General features: G+C 44.6%; 1 protein-coding gene across 4 annotated transcripts in view; it reads left to right on the forward strand.

Annotated features, from left to right (window-relative positions):
- The window catches only part of RCL1 (RNA terminal phosphate cyclase like 1), a 187,315-nt gene that overhangs the window by 66,170 nt on the left and 98,867 nt on the right, over positions 1–22,278 (forward strand). The window contains exon 9 of one of the 4 annotated variants that reach the window (XM_070375847.1): positions 8,546–11,587. The exons of 2 other annotated variants lie outside the window; for them this stretch is intronic. In XM_070375847.1, the coding sequence (XP_070231948.1) occupies positions 8,546–8,570 (25 nt within the window). In that variant the 3' untranslated portion in view covers positions 8,571–11,587. Of the gene's footprint in view, positions 1–239; positions 5,782–8,545; positions 11,588–22,278 lie in introns of those variants that run through there. One more of the 4 variants, XM_005891364.3, reaches the window with a different exon arrangement.

Genomic DNA, 22,278 nt, shown 5'->3' on the forward strand with positions numbered 1-22,278 from the left:
TCTAGTGTGCATCTCTGCAAGCTGTCTAAAATCATCTTTGGAATCTAGCAGGCTGTAAATAAATGCTATTTAATCGGCTTTGATGAGAATTTCCTAATTTCAGTCTTTCCTCCTGATCCAGGAAATTCAGTTCTAGGTTGGCAGAGGAGGAGAATTTTTGTAAAATCGAATTCCTCTTTCATTTCTCCCTCCTTTTTTTACCCCCTCCCTTTTTTTTAATTTTAATTTTTATTTTTTAGGATAGAATTTTTGCGGCATTTGAAGAGCTTTTTCCAGATTATGTTTAAAATTGAAACCAAACCATGTGGTGAAGAACTCAAGGGAGGGGATAAAGTGCTGATGACTTGTGTTGGCATTGGCTTCTCCAACCTTAGCAAGACCCTCAAGTGACATTGTCAGAAGATGAAAGGCCCAAAGGCTTCTAGACAACGCAGAAGCTGCCAAGGAACCAAAGGGACCAGATTCATCCAGGACTTTCCAACTTCCCGTTTGAAAACAATCAGGATATCCGAACAAAAAATGTCTCTCTACCTGTGGTTTTCAGCCATTTCTCCGGGGCAGACATTCCTCAGGAGGCCCAGTCACAACGGGAGCTCCCTCGGCTTACCTGGATGAAGAGTGTGCCTTCGGGACACAGTTGTACTGCTGCAGCATCACAGCTGCGTTTTAGCACTGCTTCCTGAGCCCACATCCTTGGGCTTCCGCTGTATGGCTATTTTCTAGACCTTTGGAGTTTGTTACAGTTGCTTCTGCAAGGACTGACCCTCCTGAATCTTGGTTTCTGTGTCGGGATTAAATGAGATACTATGAGTTGGAAGCCCTTTATGAATAATGTCATGTAATGCAAATGTCAGAAATTGGTGTGTTAGACTATTTTATCCCTTGTCTTATGAATGGACTACTATCTTGGAGATACACTGCTCCCCATCTGGTTCATTGTATGTGGATTTTGGGGGAATGAATGCCTAGGGACTGCAAGAATCCAACTACAGTTATTGAATATTTTCCATATCTCGGGTGTGCTATGCATGTTCTCATTTAATTCTCCCAATAGCCCAGTGATGTAGATTTGATTATCCCCACAAGAGAAATTCAAAAAGGATATTTTGTTCCTTTTGAAATTTGATAATATAGAGATATTAGCTCTCCTGATTTCAAGATCTAAGTGTCAGAGTCTAGAGTTTTATGCTACTTGCAAGCTAGTAAGTTAGATTATTACTGTTTCACGGATGCTAGCAGAAAACATGAAAATCTCATGTCATAGACAAAAAGCTTTATTACTCAGAGCACAGGAAGCAGCATGAGCTTCACTAGTTTCTTTCTCCAAGTCCCACAAGATGTGGAGGGTCTGCAGGTATGCCATGCACACCAGTGGTTTGCATCGCAGGCAAGGAACATGCACATGTGGGAACTCCACCTCTTACAAGCTTGCTCTTTGTTCCAGATAGGGACATTACTTCACCCCTCAAGATTGCTTGCTGTGAACACGTGATAGGAAAGGGCCAGGATAAAAGCCTCCCCAGTGGGAATGTGCAGGAACACTCAGGACTTGTGGCGATTGTACCTGCTGCTAGTAGAGGCTACAAGTGGTGTGTATGGGGGTTCAGAGTTATCAGTGGTAGGGGAAATATCTGATTTTTCTATTAGGATTCCAAATGATATTGTCTACCTAGGGTGGACTTTTGAGGTAAGGCATGGTCTTTACCTCCCCAGGTCTCTCAGTACCCTTTTCTTTTCTCAGTAAAAGGGGTCCCGAGGAAGTTTGTGCTCTTGTGTCTGGGGGTGTGGGAGGATGTGGAGTGGGGAGCTAACACCGACAGGTCAGGCCATTGTGAACTGTGGTTGTCAACTTACTGAGAGCTCTACATGCTGTATTAGATTTCTGTTGCTGCATAACCAGTTACCACAAACTTAGGAGCCTAAAGTAGTACCATTTATCATCCACAATTCTGTAGGTCAGAGGTCCTGGTCTGTGCTTGGATTCTCTGGTTATGGCTTCACAAGGCTAATGTCAAGGTGCTGGGCTCAGGGCAGGAATACATTTCCAACCATATTTGGATTGTTGGCAGAATTGTTGGACTGGAGTTCCTGTTTCTGGCTGGCTGTCAGCTGCAGGCAACTCTCAGCTTATAAGTAGAGGCTGCCTGCATTCCTTGTAACTTGACTCCCTCCATCTTCAAGCCAGCGATGATGCATTGAATCCTTCTCATGCTTTGAATCTGACTTCTTTTGATAACGTATCTTAAAGTCATCTGGTCACAGCAGTACCTAGGTTAGTGTTTGAATAGCCGGGGCCAGGACTCTTAGACATCTGAAAATTTTGCCTACCACACATCAGTTCAGTCGCTCAGTCATGTCTGACTCTTTGCAACCCATGGACTGCAGCATGCCAGGCTTCCCTGTCATGCTCCTTCCTGATGCTTGCTCAAATTCATGTCCATCGAGTCAGTGATGCCATCCAACCATCTCATCCTCTGTTATCTCCTTCTCCTCCTGCCTTCAATCTTTCCCAGCGTAAGGATCTTTTCCAATGAGTTAGTTCTTCACATCAGATGGCCAAAGTATTGGAGTTTCAGCTTCAGCATCAGTCCTTTCAATGAATATTCAGTAGTGATTTCCTTTTGGATGGAAAAGGATGCTCAGCTTTCATTATAGTCCAACTCTCACATCCATACGTGACTACTGGAAAAACCATAGCTTTGACTAGATGGACCTTTGTTGGCAAAGTAATTTTATTTAATGCTGCTGATGTTCAAACCCAGATCCACCCATGCTCAGATATAGAAGTAAGGAACCAAATGGCTTTGGCTGTGTCCAGTAGGAACTTTCTGTCCCTTGGGACAAGATTGGGAAATGGGTCCTGTTGGTCAGTTTAGGGTGACATGTAGACACCAGGCAGATCATTACAGCTAGTATAAGGGATGCGAGCTTCCATCTGCTGTCAACACGAAAGTGTCTGGTGGTCTCCAGCCCTCTGACTGGTACAGCTGCTTCTGGAGTGGTAGTAGTGATGCTGTAGGCAATAGGAAGACACATTAAATATTAATATTTATTTAAGCAGCCTGCTGCCAGCTCCTTCTCAGGTGCCTGAGAGAAGCAACAGCTCTCCTTGGGCAGAGGTTACTGGTACTTCTTAGTGACATTCCACTTCTGCAGTCTCTGCCTTGTTCTTAGCTTAGCTCCTGGTTGGTGCAGCTACCCCTAGTATAGTTTGATGGGAGATTCCAGCACTTTGAGCTTAGCTTTCTATCTTGACCCCTTTACTTCCCTCTGTTGACAGAAACAGACCAGTCTGAATTCAATAAGACTAGTAATTTTTTTTTTTTTTTAAGGCATATACACGTTTTAGGGATCGTGACAGAATCATGGCCTTGCCTTCCTATCATGTTCCAAGCCTTGCTTCTGTCTTCTACCATCCTTCTCTGTTACATTCTAGGTGAACACCAGCCAGCCTCCTTCCATCATGATTATTTACCATATTCAACAAGACAGATGCGGGGGGGGGAAGCTAGGGTGTTGCAACATGATGTGCAGATGGGGAAAGAGCAGGAGGCACTGCTGAAATCCAGATTGCCCTCAGAGGGCAGCCGAACCTTGTGGTTTGTTTGTTTATCTTTTCTGATAAAAAGTGGTGAAGGACATCGTTGATTACAGACCCAAGCAAAAAGCCCCAAAGCTTAGGTTGCACTGTGGTGCCTGTCCTCTCACTGTCACTCTATAGTGAAAAATGGTGAGGTCGCCATCCCGCTGGGTCTTCTGTGTTGGGAGGCTCCTGGGTAAGGCCAGTGCTGACACTTAGTTTCGAGGTGGCCAAGTGGAAGAGAGAAGGGTGTGAAAAGGCAGGGAAGAAAGTAGACGATTGGAGTAGAGGAGGCCTAAGGAAGTGGACAAAATCGTAGGTAGATGGAGAAAAGGAAACACCAGGGAACTAAGGGATTACTTTAATTTTGGCTGTGCCTGAGGCCAGGGGTGGGATTCAACTGGTGAGGTGAGGGGACCAAAGCAGGGTGCAGAAGTGGATTTTTCCAGGGTATTGGTTATGGTGGGTGGATTAGAATGTGGGGCCTCATTGACTTTACCTGTTGGTGCTTTTTTGGAGACGTGAATGTGCTGGTAGGTGATTTTAACAGTCTGTGATGGATAAAAAAGCAGCATCACAGGCCTTGCACCCAGCCTGGACCTCTGCTCTTCCTCACCTGACTCCAGAGTAGGGGAGAAGTAATTTGCACTCCATCAGAGTTTCCTGGTTTGGGTGCCCCCAAAACCAGAAAGATGACCTTCATTGCCTCCTCCATGCCACTCCCATCCTCATAACATCAAGATGTTTTACACTCTTTATTCCTGTGTTTTTCCCCCCATTCCCAACCCTCTTAAAGAGCTTTACATCTAAAAATTTCAGGTTGATTAGTTTGCTAATAATTTCTACTGTGATTTGTGAAATCATGTATTCAAACTGATGAAGGTAGGTGAATTTCTAGAAATCAGAGACTGACTTAAATGAAGTAGCCCAACAATGACGCATTTGGCAGCTTCATGTGTCTATTCTGTGAATACCCTGTTACCACACGGTCCTGAGGGTGGTGGACCTGCTGTTGAACTCACTGGGGGCCATTTGGATAACTGGTCTCCTCTTGGGAGTGGATGCTGCCCCAAAGGAAGAGGAATGTTCGAGGCAGGTGCCTATTCCTGGTGCATCTTGGATGGTAGGACTCCTGAAGATATCACTTTAGTCTTTAAGGGAAGATATTGGTGGGACCATATATTTTGAAATGGTGCCTGGCTTGTTGCTCGGAGGGGTCCAATTTCAGGTCATGACAACTGACCTGAGGTTGTTTTAAATGCTGAGTACATTTGGCTCCCCATACTTCTCAAATTCTCCTCTCTCTGTCAATGCTCTGTTTCCACCTCTCTGCTGTTTTACCTGTTAGGCAATTAAAGGCATGGTGTCTAATACCTGTAAGCTTTGAAGAATCAGTGGGAAGGCTTACCAAAAAAAAAAAAAAATATTGCCTTCAAGTTAGGCAAAGAAAAAGAGCAAAAATAAATATCCACAAAATGAAACATTTCCAAATTTAAAATGTTGAAAACAATATAAATGAGTTTGTTTCTTCACATATATTCCCAGGCACACACCGTAATTGCAAGGAATTATTGACAGTCATATATTAAATGGCCAATTGTTTGGCCAACCAAACAGTTTAAAAGGCAAAATTATAAGGAGCCTTTCAGAAATTTGCCACATGGCTGTATTTTAACATGTGTGGTTTGGTGACACTGTCATAAGAAGCCTAGAAAGTAAAACCATGTAAGTCCTCCCCCCTCACCGAGCCACCTCTGTAACGTTAGAGCCTCAGCATCTCCGGAGGGACTCCCCCAGCCTATGGGGCATCCCCAACTACAGGTTCTCATACACCCCTGGGTTCCTTCTTCACACGTCACACCCTCAGTTATTGGTTAATTCTCTGTGTTAACCTGTTTTGATGTGAAGTAGGTTGATCTTTTACAATTTGGTGTGGTTGTGGTTTTAAAGTGTTTTTTTGAAAGACTATATTAAAAAAAGATGAATTCAATCATTTGTGAGGAAAGCTTTTGGCTTCTTGAGTTTCAGTAGAGCACTGTGGAAGTAACAGGCTTAGGAATGAGACTGTGTTTACATCTTATTAAATAGCTGAGTCTGTAGCCACATGGCATTGGGCAGATCCTCTACCTCATCTGTAAAATGGAAAATAGCTGCTGTCCACCCTCGTACTGACAGGACATATTAAATGGTTATGTGTTAAATGCTTAGGGTTCTTTTTTGCTGTTAAACCCCTGATGAGGATTCAAAGCAGTCTTTTACCTAACAGGTTCATGGCTCCATGGGTCATAGGGTTTATCTTTATATCTGATACTTGGACTCAGCCAGAAGACCAGAGGCAAGATGTGGCACCTGTACATGGGTTGGGGTCACACTGCCCCATGACACGCTATAGAGTTAAAAAGAGTGCCTACAGGCATCTCTGTGAAGTTCGCCATGTTCTAGCAGGACCCACCTGGTCAGGGTGAAGTAAGCAGGCAGGCTGCCTCAGGGCTCAGCACTGCTTAGCTACTGTGTGCACCAAACCAAATGAAGAGCTCCAGTGTCATCATGCCAAAGTGTTACAAGACTACCATGTAAGCAACTGCATGTCATCAGAACTCCGCTATCTCCCTTCTCCCAGTATTGCTTTGTGTTTCTTCTCCATCAGGCATTCTCTTTAACATTCAGTTCTTAGCAATCTTGTGGTCAGAGAGATTCTACCCATTATTTAAAGAAAAAAAAAAAAAAATCCTCCAGAATTGTGTCTCCCTCTGGTTGACTCCAAAATGACCAGATCTGGGTCCTATTCTCAACCCTGGAGTGGTAAGGATGTCAGCCAAACTACCAAACTGTGTAGTTTGAGAGGAACAGGTACAGTGGTTCCTGAAGGAAAATCTGAACGCTTTTACAAAGAGAAAAGACACTGGGAAGGCAGAAATAACAGTTATCTACTATAGACTGCATTACCCAGTTCCCTGAATACTCTTGGGAGGATATCCTACATTACTGTTTGCCCACTGCCATCTTTCACCATCCAAAATCTTCCAGGATCGTGGTATAGAATAGAGTGGATGGAACTTCCCTGGTGGTCCAGTGGTTAAGAATCTGCCTGCCAATGCAGGGGTCACAAGTTTGATTCCTGGTCTGGGAAGATTCCACATCCCACGGGACAACTAAGCCCATGCTTCGCAACTACTGAGCCCATGCACCCTAGAGCCTATGCTCTGCAACAGGAGAACCCACCGCAATGAAAAGCCCATGCACTGCAACTAGAGAGTAGCCCTCACAACTAGAGAAAGCCCTCGCACAGCAATGAAGATTCAGCACAGCCATAAATAAAAAGAATTGGGTGGGCAAGAATGAATTCACTTTAACAGGTGTTTCCTGACAAAAAGCAAGACTTTTGTACCTGGAAGGCCAAAGTTAATATGAACACTGGGCAAAAGTTTATCGTTTTAGCTAGTGATATTCTTGGGCTGGAAGGAGGAGTATACCAGGATGATAACACAGAGGGAGGAGAACTGGCTGTGGGAACATCATGTGGGCTGTGGGCAGGAGGAAGGTTAGGGGGCCAGCTTGAAGAAAGGCGGATATGCAATATCCATTGGTGCTTTCCATCGTGGTTCTGTCTTTTTCCACCTCTGGAAAGACAAATTCAGAAGTGGGGAGGAAAATCAGGGCTTTTTTCCATTGCCAGGAATACAAGAATTAAAATGATAATGACAGTGACGTAAAAAGCTATCCCTAGAAGAGCACTGAAGACATATATAAGTGATGACAGGAATTAGGATGGGGACATGATGGGTATTCCTCTTATTTCCAAATAACTTGCACGATTTTGTTTTTATAGTTATATACCTGTTTCTGTGTGTGTATACGTTTACTTATATTAAGAATCTCAGGTGCAACTCCCATCATTTTTCATGAGCTGCAAGGCAAATACAAGATCAAGCATCCCCTTTGTCCTACTCCTCTGCACCTTCCCTTAAAACACACAGACACACACAAGCAACTTACTTATGATGTGGCTGGGGCCTGTGGAAGGAAGTGCCGTAGATGGAGAGGAATCCAAGGCCTGCTCATGAAACTGCCTAAGTGGCTTCCCTCTACCCTTGCCTCTCTTCAGGATTCCGGGTCAGAGCACTGCTTCACCTCTTAACTAGATTACGTTGCTGCAGAGTCACTTCAGTTGTGTCCGACTCTGTGCAGCCCCATAGATAGCAGCCCACCAGGATGCCCCGTCCCTGGGATTCTCCAGGCAAGAACACTGGAGTGGGTTGCCATTTCCTTCTTCAATGTATGAAAGTGAAAAAGTGAAGTCGTTCAGTCCTGTCCGACCCTCAGCGACCCCATGGACTGCAGCCTTCCAGGCTCCTCCATCCATGGGATTTTCCAGGCAAGAGTACTGGAGTGGGGTGCCATTGCCTTCTCTGTAGACTACGTTAGGTCTGCTGTAATGTTTCCCAGAGCATGTTCTGTTGTACACTAGCATCATAGAATGCTTTCCCTGAAAAAGTGAAAAGAAAGTGTTAGTTGCTCAGTTGTGTCCCACTCTTTGCGATCCCGTGGACTGTAGACTGCCTGGCTCCTCTGGGCAAGAATACTGGGGTGGGTTGCCATTCCCTTCTCCAGAGGCTCTTCGTGATCCAGGGATCAAACCTGGGTCTTCCACACTGCCGGCAAATTCTTTACTGTCTGAGCCACCAGGGAAGCCCTTTTCCCTGAAATGCCAACTTAATACGGTGCAGACAGTGTTGCAGCCTCTAGCAGGTTCAGAGGCCACAATGTGTACTAACATAGCAGAAGCTCTGAGGAGTCCTGTAGCAGAAACTGTCTTTGTTTTACTTACTGCTTTTCAAACTGACCTGGACATTGAACTTTCCATACCTCCCACCCCCAGAAAAGTATTGCATGTAGTGCTCTTATTCTGCAAATCATATTTGGCAGGTACTTGGTCTAGTAGGATTTTTTTTTTTTTTTTTTTAGGAAAGATAAACTCTGCCATTTGTGATTGGAATATTTGTAAGAAGTCAAGCGGTTGGAATTTAGTGACTAACCCTTGCCCAACCTTACAGCATTGACACCCACGCCCATGAGCTTCAGATTATGGGCCTCGCCTAGTCCCATACCATCTTACTTTCTTATCTGGGCTTCTGGGAATTACAAGAGTCAGAAATGGGACTAGGCTAGGATTTTTTTTGTGTGTGTTGTGATAAACTACAATGTCCCTAATCTCTTGAGGGGGCTTCTTAAGTAGCTCAGTGGTAAAGAATCCATCTGCCAATGCAGGAGATGTGGATTCAACCCCTGGGTCGGGAAGATCCCCTGGAAGACAAAATGGCAACCTACTCCAGTATTCTTCCCTGGAAAATCCCATGGACAAAGTAGCCTGGTGGGCTACCGTTTATGGGGTCACAATGAGTCAGACACGACTTAGCAACTGAGCACAATCTCTTTGAGAATCACATTGACTGTTCTTTCCTTCTCAGCTCAGAACCTTAGCATGGCAGTGGAACCCACCTGAGCTCTCAACAAGAGGTTGTCAGAGATGTTCTACTGACTTGGGAGCCCAGGGAGAGTGCCAGAACCCTGTGAGGGCTTAGCCCAAATCTTGGTAATATTGGTCAAGGAGAAACCCTTGGGGAAGGAGCACCATAAAATGATTGGCCATATTTTTAGATTTCAAGCCATATTCAAGTCTGAGCCCCCAAACACCTGGATTTTCAGAACTCTGACCTGGGCACCACTTGCCAGCAGCTATCACCAAGATGTGAAGACAGGGCCCTCAAGGCAGTGGGTCTAGGAATGTGGAGAGGCCTTGGGCTTTTTAAACAGCCATTTTAAAAGATGATGGTTTAGTTGTTAAGTTGTGTCCGACTCTTGTGACCTAAGGACTGTGGCCCACCAGGTTTCTCTGTCCATGAGGTTTCCCAGGCAAAAATACTGGAGTATGTTGCCATTTGAATTACACTTGCAACAAGCCCCTACTGGCCCTGCTCCTCTGTTAATAAGCTGTCCAGAAAAGAGCCTGCCTGGATACTCTCTGAGTGTCTTCTTCAAAATGTACAACTTAAGTAGGAGCTTTCTTTTTTTTTCCCCCTCCAGCATGTTATGTTTTTTTATTCCAAGGAAGGTAAAAATGCAACTGAAACACAGAAAAAGATTCGTGTAGTGTACAGAGAAGGTGCTGTGACTGATCAGATGTGTCAAAAGTGGTTGTGAAGTTTTATGCTGGTGATTTCTCACTGGACAGTGTCCATGGTCGGGTAGACCAGTTGAAGTTGATAGTGATCAAATAGAGACATTAATTGAGAAAAATCAGTGTGATACCCAAGTGGATGCTTTTTAAAGCTGTTGATGCTGTACATCAAGGAAAGCTTTTGCATCTCTTGACAACCTGAGTGGGTACTATTTGCAGTTCTGAGTTTTGTCTTCTGGGAGTTCAGAAGGTGAAATCACAAAGCTTTAATCAGAGTCCTGAATGTGACCCAGGTTAGGAAATAACAAAACAAACTTGAACTCCTGTTCACCCACCTGAGAGGAAGAAAAATGCAAAACAACAACAAAAAGAAATGGAAAACAATCAAATCTCAGATGGAGGGAGCAAGTGGCAAGTGCCCTTCTTAAGAATACCAAGAAAACAACATTGGCACAGAAACCAGACAGTGGCGGGGGGAGCTGCCAGGGAACCAGCAAGGAGTCAGTCCCTCAGGGGCTGTCCTGGTCGTCTCATCTGTTTGCCCCTGACCTGAGGGGACTGAACACCAAGCACCTCATATGACTTGCATATTCTTGTGTGACTCCAAGTGTTAGGAACTGCCACTGTTATGAGTAATATACAAATTCACTTTAAAGTAGCACTGAATTCATAATTCATAAAGTATTTTCTCAATGAACAGGTGCCTTCATATGGAAAGAGGTCTGTGAAAATTTCAGATGTTTAAAAGAGGTTCTCATGCTTTCTTGAAAAGATTAGAATGACTTATATTGAATGTAATTATTTTCTCCCCAGTGGTAGTCTCCTGTTGGTTACCCATCTGGAATGTTTGAACTTCTTGGTGCAAATCTTGACTGTCTGCTTGTGTCTGGGGAAGGAGTAGGTTAGGAGAGAGAAGAAATGGGAATATAATAAAGAGTGGCCCTTAGCAAACTGTGGATGCTGTGTGCCATTACCACCATCCTCCTTCCAGCCTGCCCACCCTGCTACTAGGCAACAGTTAGCACAAGACCTTTAGTGGTCCTGCTCAGCCATTGGTTGTCTCCTCAGTGGGCCCCTCTCCCAAGCAGCCGTCAGTGAGTGACCGTTAATGATCCTGCTCAGTCATTGGTTGGTGCCACAGTGGGCCCCTCCCACAAGCGACCAACTGTTCAGGAGCAACCTTAATGAGGCCGTTCAGCCAACCTTCAGTGGAGTGGTTAGTTGTCAGGCAGAGAATAAGGTAAGAGGCAGATCCTGGCCTTCTCCCCCATGGCCCTCCAGCTTACCTGGCTTCAGGCCAGTGAGTGAGTGGAGGGGCCCAGAGAACAGGCTGGGGGCTGTGTCCTGGAGGGCTCTAGGGCTCTCGCCAAAGCCACTCGCTGGCTGGACCCAGGCCTTGAGGCTACAGTGAACCTCTCCCCTATCCCCACCCCTGTGACCTAATGGCAGCAGCCATTTGCCTAGAATGTCATCTGCGGGACCAGGCCCCCACCATTTGGGCAGCCTGAGGAGCTGAAGACAAGAGGTCCCGGGCACCTGGCTCCCTCAGGGATGACAGCTGGGCAGGGTCTGGGGACCTGGCTCTGAAGGAACCATCAACTGAGAGCTTTTCAGCCGGGACCTGGACCTCACAGGGGAAAAGTTGAGCCTTGGGACCCCGCCATTTCTTGTCAGAACGGAGAATAACATTTGTTTGGTGGATATTTGCAGGAACATTGTTATCTAACCATAACCTGGCCTCAAGAACAAAGGCTCTGACACCAAGAAGTCTGCGACAACTAACCATACTCCTTCACCTTTCCTAGAAAAGGACTTTGCTGAGAGCTCTTGTTGGGGGTGGGGGTGGGGGGAGATTTGGGAGTTTAAAGGCATGAGCACCATTTCCTTGCACACCCCTGCAATAAACTTTTCTCTGTTCCAAACTCCCATGTTTTGGTATTGTTTGGCCTCACTGTACATTGGACACATAAACTTACTTTCTGGTAACAGGAAGACTGGAGGTCATATCAGTTATTGAGCTGTTCTTAATCCTCATTCAAAGAGATGAAGTTCCATTTGGCATCCTGATCTGCTGATACTAAAATGTGTCCCAGCTCAGCCTTCTTCAGATCAGATCAGATCAGTTGCTCAGTCGTGTCCAACTCTTTGCGAACCCAAGAATCGCAGCACGCCAGACCTCCCTGTCCATCACCAACTCCCGGAGTTCACTCAGACTCACGTCCATCAAGTCAGTGATGCCATCCAGCCATCTCATCCTCTGCCGTCCCCTTCTCCTCCTGCCCAAAATCCCTCCCAGCATCAGAGTCTTTTCCAGTGAGTCAACTCTTCGTATGAGGTAGCCAAAGTACTGGAGTTTCAGCTTTAGCATCATTCCCTCCAAAGAAATCCCAGGGCTGATCTCCTTTAGAATGGACTGGTTGGATCTCCTTGCAGTCCAAGGGACTCTCAAGAGTCTTCTCCAACACCACAGTTCAAAAGCATCAATTCTTCGGCGCTCAGCCTTCTTCACAGTCCAACTCTCACATCCATACACGACCACAGGAAAAACCATAGCCTTGACTAGACGAACCTTTGTTGGCAAAGTAATGTCTCTGCTTTTGAATATGCTATCTAGGTTGGTCATAACTTTCCTTCCAAGGAGAAAGCGTCTTTTAATTTCATGGCTGCAGTCACCATCTGTAGTGATTTTGGAGCCCAGAAAAATAAAGTCTGACACTGTTTCCACTGTTGCCCCGTCTATTTCCCATGAAGTGGTGGGACCAGATGCCATGATCTTCGTTTTCTGAATGTGGAGCTTTACGCCAACTTTTTCACTCTCCTCTTTCACTTTCACCAAGAGGCTTTTTAGTTCCTCTTCACTTTCTGCCATAAGGGTGGTGTCATCTGCATATCTGAGGTTATTGATATTTCTCCTGGCAATCTTGATTCCAGCTTGTGTTTCTTCCAGCCCAGCATTTCTCATGATGAACTCTGCATATAAGTTAAATAAGCAGGGTGACAATATACAGCCTTGACGAACTCCTTTTCCTATTTGAAACCAGTCTGTTGTTCCATGTCCAGTTCTAACTGTTGCTTCCTGACCTGCATACAAATTTCTCAAGAGGCAGATCAGGTGTTCTGGTATTCCCATCTCTTTCAAAATTTTCCACAGTTTATTGTGATCCACACAGTCAAAGGCTTTGGCATAGTCAATAAAGCAGAAAGAGATGTTTTTCTGGAATTCTCTTGCTTTTTCCATGATCCAGCGGATGTCTCTGCCTTTTCTAAAACCAGCTTGAACATCAGGAAGTTCACAGTTCACATATTGCTGAAGCCTGGCTTGGAGAATTTTGAGCATTACTTTACTATCGTGTGAGATGAGTGCAATTGTGCAGTAGTTTGAGCATTCTTTGGCATTGCCTTTCTTTGGGGTTGGAATGAAAACTGACCTTTTCCAGTCCTGTGGCCACTGCTGAGTTTTCCAAATTTGCTGGCATATTGAGTGCAGCACTTTCACAGCATCATCTTTCAGGATTAGGAATAGCTCCACTGGAATTCCATCACCTCCACTAGCTTTGTTCATAGTGATGCTTTCTAAGGCCCACTTGACTTCACATTCCAGGATGTCTGGCTCTAGGTCAGTGATCACAGCATCGTGATTATCTGGGTTGTGAAGATCTTTTTCGTACAGTTCTTCTGTGTATTCTTCTTAATATCTTCTGCTTCTGTTAGGTCCATACCATTCCTTTATCGAGCTCATCTTTGCATGAAATGTTCCTTTGGTGTCTCTGATTTTCTTGAAGAGATCCCTAGTCTTTTCCATTCTGTTGTTTTCCTCTATTTCTTTGCATTGATCGCTGAAGAAGGCTTTCTAATCTCTTCTTGCTATTCTTTGGAATTGTGCATTCAGATGCTTATATCTTTCCTTTTCTCCTTTGCTTTTCACTTCTCTTCTTTTCACAGCTATTTGTAAGGCCTCCTCAAACAGCCATTTTGCTTTTTTGCCTTTCTTTTTCTTGGGGATGGTCTTGATCCCTGTCTCCTGTACAATGTCACGAACCTCAGTCCATAGTTCATCAGGCACTCTATCAGATCTAGGCCCTTAAATCTATTTCTCACTTCCACTGTATAATCATAAGGGATTTGATTTAGGTCATACCTGAATGGTCTAGTGGTTTTCCCTACTTTCTTCAGTTGGCAATAAGGAGTTCATGGTCTGAACCACAGTCAGCTCCTGGTCTTGTTTTTGCTGACTGTATAGAGCTTCTCCATCTTTGGCTGCAAAGAATATAATCAGTCTGATTTCGTTGTTGACCATCTGGTGATGTCCATGTGTAGAGTCTTCGTTTGTGTTGTTGGAAGAGGGTGTTTGCTATGACCAGTGAGATAAAGTTCTGCTTTCTTCCCTCAAGATGTTTTCTTCTGTAATGTAGCATCCTTGCAAGGTGGTAAGTGTTCAGATTTCCCTGACTCACAACTCCTACTCCTTTATGGATTTCAAAACGCTTCCATGAACATTATCTCCTTCATCCTCACAGGCACATATATTTAGGCTTAGAGAAGCTGTGAGACTAAATCAAGTTCACACAGTTAGTGGAGAAACTGGAACATGAACACAAAGCGTTTGGTTCCATGATATCTGAACCATGGTATACATGTGTCTCTAGCCAGTCATACCTCTGTGCCCTTTTAAATGGATATTCTTAAATTATTGTCCAGTACTTAGAGTTGAAGAAATAACAGAAGTAATTTCTGTGAGGAAAGAGTGGAAAAGGAGAATGCTAGAGGTAACATCCCATCTTTTGCACATCTCAGCAAAACAAAAGCCCTGCTTTATCATCTTTGTTGCTCAAGCATTCCCCTTGGAAGTTGTGTTAGTCAGGATTTTGTGTGTGTGTGTGTAAGTGTAACTAAGTGGAAAAAAAACAGGCTTAAGCAAAATCAGGAATGTATCAATCATTGGACTCTAGGGAATTAACTTACTTTTGGCATAGTTGGATCCATGGACTTGAATAATGTCATCAAAACACATCATATTTGCTCCATATGTCTGTTCTTCTATTTCATTCTCCCCAGGATCTTCTCACTGATGGTGGCAAGAGGCTGTTAATTCTTGGCTTACATCCTGTCCTTTGAGCAGCTGGAACAGAGTCTCCCTAACAGTTCCCAACGATGTCCCCAAAGAATTGAGCATCATGGTTGGGTCATTTGCCCAACCAGAAATCAATGATTATAACCAGAGGAATTCGCTGCTCTGATTGTCCTTGCCTGGGTCACATGCCAGTTCTTACAGCCTGAAGGAGTCCAGCTCCCAAACCATTTGCACTGAGGGTGGGGGAGGTGGTACGTCACAGAAAATATTCCTTCTGATGCCAAAAGACAAGAAGATAGATACTGGGCAGGCCAGAGCAACAAATATAGACTATAGAAATGTTCTTCTGTCCACCTTAATGGGCTTCCCTGATAGTTCAGTTGGTAAATAATCTGCCTGCAATGCAGGAGACCCTGGTTTGACTCCTGGGTCAGGAAGATCCGCTGGAGAAGGGATAAGCTACCCACTCCAATATTCTTGGGCTTCCCTTCTAGGTCAGCTGGTAAAGAATCCACCTGCAAAAAAAAAAAAAAAAAAAAGAATCCACCTGCAATGTGGGAGACCTGGGTTCAATCCCTGTGTTGGGAAGATCCCCTGGAGAAGGAAAAATCTACCCACTCCAGTATTTTGGCCTGGAGAATTCTATGGATTATATAGTCTATGGGTTCACAACAAGTCAGACATGACTGAGTGACTTTCACTTTCACTTTCCACCTGAATACCTAGCAGCTTATCAATATATTCCTTTAAACCAGACTCAGGATGCTCCCTGAGCAGAGTGCTAATTAATACCATTTTCTGTATTCCATTGCATTACAGATTAGTTCCCTGGGCATCTTAACAACTTGCTCCCTCTCATTCCACCTCTGTCTTTACCAGGTGAGGTAGCTGGAGAGCAGAGGGACTCATCCAGGACAGGGCAGAGTTCAGATCAGATCCTGGCCCTAAACCTTTGGCTTCTGGACCAGAAGTTACCACTGACTTTGTCACTTGAGCGGTCCAGCGGAACAGGCTGTCTTGTCCCACAGCCTACCTGGGTTCTGCTAGGACCTGAGATTGGTATAGGTTGTAGCTGCGCTGAACGATCTATAGACTTAGAAATTAAGCCATCCTGGCCCAAGATAATCATAGCCTACTTAAGGCTTTGCAGAGGGTGGTGGGTCACTGTGCTCACTGCAGGGTATTCTTCCTGTCATTCAAAATATGTGTATTGATTTAGTTAAAAGAGCATGCTTGAGTCCCCAAAAAGAAACCATGTGGGAAGAAACATACTAGGTATCACTAGGAGTAGCCTAGGCTTGTGAGATTGCGGAGGGGACTTTCATTTTTTGCTTTATCTTTTTAAGTGATTTGAAAGGAGGCACCCAGCCATAGTAGGATATCTGGGGGAATCACTTTTAGCCCTGAACACAGGGTTGAAGAAAACTGGCAGAATACCACTGATGGGGAACTGGGTGAGATCTGGGGATTGGAGAGACAATTAAGGACCCAAATATGAGTCTGCTACAGACCCAGAAAATGAAGGTGTTCCAAGGATAAGAACTTTCTCTTGCAGTGACACTGACCCTGCTGGGCAATGTACTTGGTCCACTGGACCTGACAATGTCAAGACCCTATTGGCAGGTGAGCAATGGTGATCATGGTCCAGCCAGCCTAGCCGCCTCACTTCTGGGAAATTTACAAATAAGAGAAAGATAATTGTTAAACCAACCTCACCTAGATTTTGACCTAAAAGGGACTTGCCCAGCTTTTTAGTAAGGCTTTACTCTACATGACTCGCTCCTGTCATCAAATGTGTCCTGAAATGGTAAAGATTTGCCATTGCTAAGGATATCCAGCATAATAAAGTATAGTGAAAGTGAAGTCGCTCAGTCATCTACAACTCTTTGCAACCCCATGGACTGTAGCCTGCCAGGCTCCTTCATCCATGGGATTTCCAAGGCAAGAGTACTGGAGTAGCTTGCCATTTACTTCTCCAAAGGATCTTCCCAACCCAGGGATAGAACCCATATCCCCCGCATTGCAGGCAGAGGCTTTTACTGTCTGAACCACTAGGGAAACTTTTATAATAAAGTATCAGTTCAGCTCAGTTCAGTTGCTCAGTCGTGTCCGACTCTTTGCAACCCCATGAATTGCAGCACGCCAGGCCTCCTTGTCCATCACCAACTCCCGGAGTTCACTCAAAAACTCGTATCCATCGAGTCGGTGATGCCATCAGCCATCTCATCCTCTGTTGTCCCCTTCTCCTCCTGCTCCCAATCCCTCCCAGCATCAGAGTCTTTTCCAGGGAGTCAACTCTTCGCATGAGGTGGCCAAAGTACTGGAGTTTCAGCTTCAGCATCATTCCTTCCAAAGAACACCCAGGGCTGATCTCCTTTAGAACGGACTGGTTGGATCTCCTTGCAGTCCAAGGGACTCTCAAGAGTCTTCTCCAACACCACAGTTCAAAAGCATCAATTCTTCAGTGCTCAGCCTTCTTCACAGTCCAACTCTCACATCCATACATGACCACTGGAAAAACCATAGCCTTGACTAGATGGACCTTTGTTGGCAAAGTAATGTCTCTGCTTTTGAATATGCTATCTAGGTTGGTCATAACTTTCCTTCCAAGGAGTAAGCATCTTTTAATTTCATGGCTGCAGTCACCACCTGCAGTGATTTTGGAGCCCCCAAAAATAAAGTCTGACACTGTTTCCACTGTTTCCCCATCTATTTGCAATGAAGTGATGAGACCAGATGCCATGATCTTCGTTTTCTGAATGTTGAGCTTTAAGCCAAATTTTTCACTCTCCTCTTTCACTTTCATCAAGAGGCTTTTTAGTTCCCCTTCACTTTCTGCCATAAGGGTGGTGTCATCTGCATATCTGAGGTTATTGATATTTCTCCTGGCAATCTGATTCCAGCTTGTGCTTCTTCCAGCCCAGCATTTCTCATGATGTACTCTGCATATAAGTTAAATAAGCAGGGTGACAATATACAGCCTTGATGTACTCCTTTTCCTATTTGGAACCAGTCTGTTCCATTTCCAGTTCTAACTGTGGCTTCCTGACCTGCATATAGGTTTCTCAAGCGGCAGATCAGGTGGTCTGGTATTTCTATCTGTTTCAGAATTTTCCACAGTTTCTTGTGATCCACACAATCAAAGGCTTTGGCATAGTCAATAAAGAATAAATCAGTGTAAATCCTATAGGCAGCAGAGGGTTTCCTAAGTATTTATTACACAGGACTTCTCTATGGAAATAAAGATCTCACCTTCTCAGGTGATTACTTTCGGAAGATCCTGTTCATTTACACAAGCAGGGGAGCACTTTACACCATTGCCTGAGAATGGCTGGTGGCCCCAGCTATACTTTGGACTTTCCTTCTTACTCTTCTCTCCCTCTGCTGATTGCTTCTCAGAATGGGCCTGTGACTATCCCCACCTTTACTTTGTCTTTCTTCTCTTGTACCAAGTGAAATCTGCAGAGACTAGACTGGCAGTGGCCATGGATGTATCCTTTTGAAGCACTGGTACATCTAAGGATGCTGGTAGTTCTGGACCACTGAAATTTGCCTTGTATTACAAGAAAGGAAGAAATGGTAAAGTTGGATAAAATTGAGTCATTTTTTTCCTTTCCTGTTTTTCTGACCAACCATAAGCAAACCCTTCAGAAAACCACAGAAGAGATGTACCTAAAATAAGATGAAACTCTAAACACCCATGGAGGAAGTGAGATGGAGGGGGTGGGCAGAGGCCCAGATGGGTGGGCACAAAAGTTTGAAAGCAAGCTAGGGATGGGGCAGCTGGCCAAATTTCTACCGTGCCCCCACTGGGGCCTTTTGATTAAATTTTCACAGGTCTACAGCAGTGCTGGTACATGGCATGGTGTGAGAGTGGGTTATCTTTAAAGATAATTCCACCTTCAAAATTTGATACACTTGAAGGAACTAGTGGACAGCTGATGTATATAGCACAGGGAGCTCAGCTGTTATAACCTAGAGAGGTGGGATGGAAGCTGGGAGGAAGGGTGGTTCGGGAGGGGGGGGGATATATCTATGCTTATAGCTGATTCATGTTGTATGGCAGAAACAAACACAAAACTGTAAAGCAATTATACTCCAATTAAGAAAGAAAAAAGATTTGACATACTTTCAAGTGGTATATCCAAGACTGAAAGCAATGCTAAAAAAAATCCCAGACCCAGGATTTTATTTCTTCTCCCCAAGACAGTCTCCACTGAAGAACCATCTTTGGTGACTGTGGAGACACCAGCCTTCCTCAAGCTGAAGAACTTGGTGTGATGTGATCCTCTCCTATAGCACCTTCATCCCTATAGCCAGGTGCCCAGAGATTTCTACAAGCTGAGGGCTCAGGTTGGGCTCTCAGGTGAGTGAAGGAAGAGTTGGGACCGGACAGGCCCTGAGGCATGGGCGGGCTTGGGTTGGGGTGAGGGAAGGAGAAATGAGGCTGCTGGCCCCTGGCAGTGCCTAGGGGAGACTCACATTGTGCAGAGAAGCTTGACCTGAATTCACTTACTTCCTGTGGGATCTTGATCACCAAAACCATCTGGACTGAAGGACAAGAACAGCTTGATCTAATCCTTAGAGCTGACCTCATTTGAACACTAAATCAATAAATGATGATTTAATGGAGCTGTGCTGGGAATCAAGTATCTGACATCTCAAATAGAAGATTTTTTTTTTTTTTCTAAAGCCACAACTTGTTCCTTGTTGCCCTTTGGGTTATTCTCTTTCAGTGGGAAAGTGGCTTCCCACTGTCTTCCCTCCATGCACCCACCCTTGAGGAGGCTTGAAAACACACTGAATAGCTGCTCCCATGATTATCTGGAAGGGCCCACAGTGTCCAGATCAGGAGATTCTCCTAACATGTAGAATGAGGAGTTAGAGAATGAAAGAGGAGATTATGGTCTTTTCCAAAGAAAACCTCTAGAGGAGAAATATCTGAGTAACAAATACCAGTTCATGTTCTGAGCATCTCCCCAGTTCTCTGAGACTCCACTTTCAAGGAAACTGTGTGGCTCTCGGCATGGTGCCTTTCGTCCAGTACTGGTGATGTGCCACCCATCTCCATCTTCTATTAGTTTGCCATGGAGAACAGGCAGTCAAGCTATGTCTCTCTCTCTGTGTCTTATCCTAGAGACAAAGATGTCAGTTTCTTATTTCACGTCTTGTCTGTCTCTCTGTTCCTCTCCCTTTCTTGTGCCCTGAGAGATAGTGTTGGAATGTGGGGTTGGCTGTTGGGAATAGAGAAGGATAAGTCCCATGTTCTCCAGGATGGTTACCAGACAAACTGCCCAGACAAGGGCTGGGAATGGGGCCTTGGGTTTCAGATGTTGGGTGCCTGGCATGCTCCCTGCTCTGCCAAGGCACATGGTTCTCATGGTCTATTTTCCCACCTTGCAGCCAGTCTGTGCATTCCCACCTGTGAATGCCCTCTTCTTCAAATACTTGAACCTCTTGGAAACTGGGCTCTGAACCCAATTCCACTGGAGTTTAGTCTAGGCTACGCTATCAGAATTTCCATCTAGGCTTTCAGTTATTTTTAGAGAAAAACTGTGAGACGGGAGTAGTGGAATAGGAAAGTAGTCTAAGGACAGTTATTCTGTTGGTGTTCAGTAGCTAAGTCATGTCTGACTCATTGCCATCTCATGGACTGCAGCATGTGAGGCTCCTCTGTCCTCCACTGACTGCTGGAGTTCGCTCAAATTCATATACATTGAGTCAGTAATGCTATCTAACCATCTCATCCTCTGCCACCCCCTTCTCCTTTTGCCTTCAATCTTTCCCAGTATCAGCATCTTTTCCAGTGAGTCTGCTCTTTCCATTAGGTGGTCAAATTATTGGAGCTTCAGCTTCAGCATCAGTCCTTCTAATGAATATTCAGAATTGATTCCCTTTAGGATTGACTGATTTGATCTCCTTGTTGTCCAAGTGACTCTTAAGACTCTTCTCAAGCAACACAGTTTGAAGGCATCATTTCTTCAGCACTCAGCCTTCTTTATGGTCCAACTTTGACATCTGTACATAACTACTGGAAAAGCCATAGCTTTGACTATATGGACCTCTGTTGGCGAAGTGTTGTCTGCCTTTTAATATGCTGTCTAGCTTTGTCATAGCTTTCCTTCCAAGGAGCAAGTGTCTTTTATTTTCATGACTGCAGTCACCATCTGCAGTGATTTTGGAACCCAAGGAAATAACATCTGTCACTGCTTCCACTTTTTCCCTTCTATTTGCCATGAAGTGATGGGACTGGATGCCATGATTTATTTTTTCAATGTTGAGTTTCAAGCCAGCTTTTTCACTCTCCTCTTTCACTCTCATCAAGAAGCTCTTTAGTTCCTCACTTTCTGCCATTAGAGTGGAATCAACTGCATATCCGAAGTTGTTGATATTTCTCCTGGAAATCTTGCTTCTAGCTTGTGATTCATGCAGCCTGGCATTTTGCATGATTTACTCTGCATAGAAGTTAAATGAGAAGGTGACAACATACAGCCTTGTCTTATTCCTTTCCCAATTTTGAACCAGTCACATGCTTCATGTCCGGTTCTAGCTGTTCCTTCTTGACCTACATACAGGTTTCTCAGAAGACAGGTAAAGTGGTCTGATATTCCCATCTCTTTAAGAATTTTCCACAGTTTCTTTGTGATCCACACACTCAAGAGCTTTCACGTTGTCAATGAAGCAAAATTAGGTATTTTTCTGGAACTAACTTGCTTTCTCCATGATCCAACAAATGTTGGCAATTTGATCTCTGGTTCCTCTGCCTTTTCTAAACCCAGCTTGTTCATCTGGAAGTTCTCATTTCACATACTGCTGAATCTTGACTTGAAGGATTTTGAGCATAACCTTGCTAGATGTGAAATGAATGCAACATTGCTCTTCTTTGGGGTTGGAATGAAAGCTGACCTTTTCTAGTCCTATGGCCACTGTTGAGTTTTCCAGATTTGCTAACATAATAAATGCAGCACTTTATCAGCATCATCTTTTAGGGTTTTCAATAGCTCAGCCAGAATTCCATCACCTCCACTAGCTTTGTTTGTAGTGATGCTTCCTAAGTCTCACTTGACTTCATGCTGTAGGATGTCTGAATCTAGGTGAGTGGCCATACTATCATGGTTATCTGGGTGATTAAGACCTTTCTTGTATAGTTCTTCTTTGTATTCTTGTCACCTCTTTTTAATCTCTTCTGCTTCTGTTGCTGCTGCTGCTGCTGCTGCTAAGTCACTTCAGTCGTGTCCGACTCTTTGCGACCCCATAGACGGCAGCCCACCAAGCTCCCCCGTCCCTGGGATTCTCCAGGCAAGAACACTGGAGTGGGTTGCCATTTCCTTCTCCAATGCAGGAAAGTGAAAAGTGAAAGTGAAGTCGCTCAGTCGTGTTTGACTCTTAGCGACCACACGGACTGCAGCCTACCAGGCTCCTTCATCCATGGGATTTTCCAGGCAAGAG

The sequence above is a fragment of the Bos mutus genome, chromosome 8 (assembly GCF_027580195.1).
Source record: "Bos mutus isolate GX-2022 chromosome 8, NWIPB_WYAK_1.1, whole genome shotgun sequence".
Classification (NCBI taxonomy): domain Eukaryota; kingdom Metazoa; phylum Chordata; class Mammalia; order Artiodactyla; family Bovidae; genus Bos; species Bos mutus.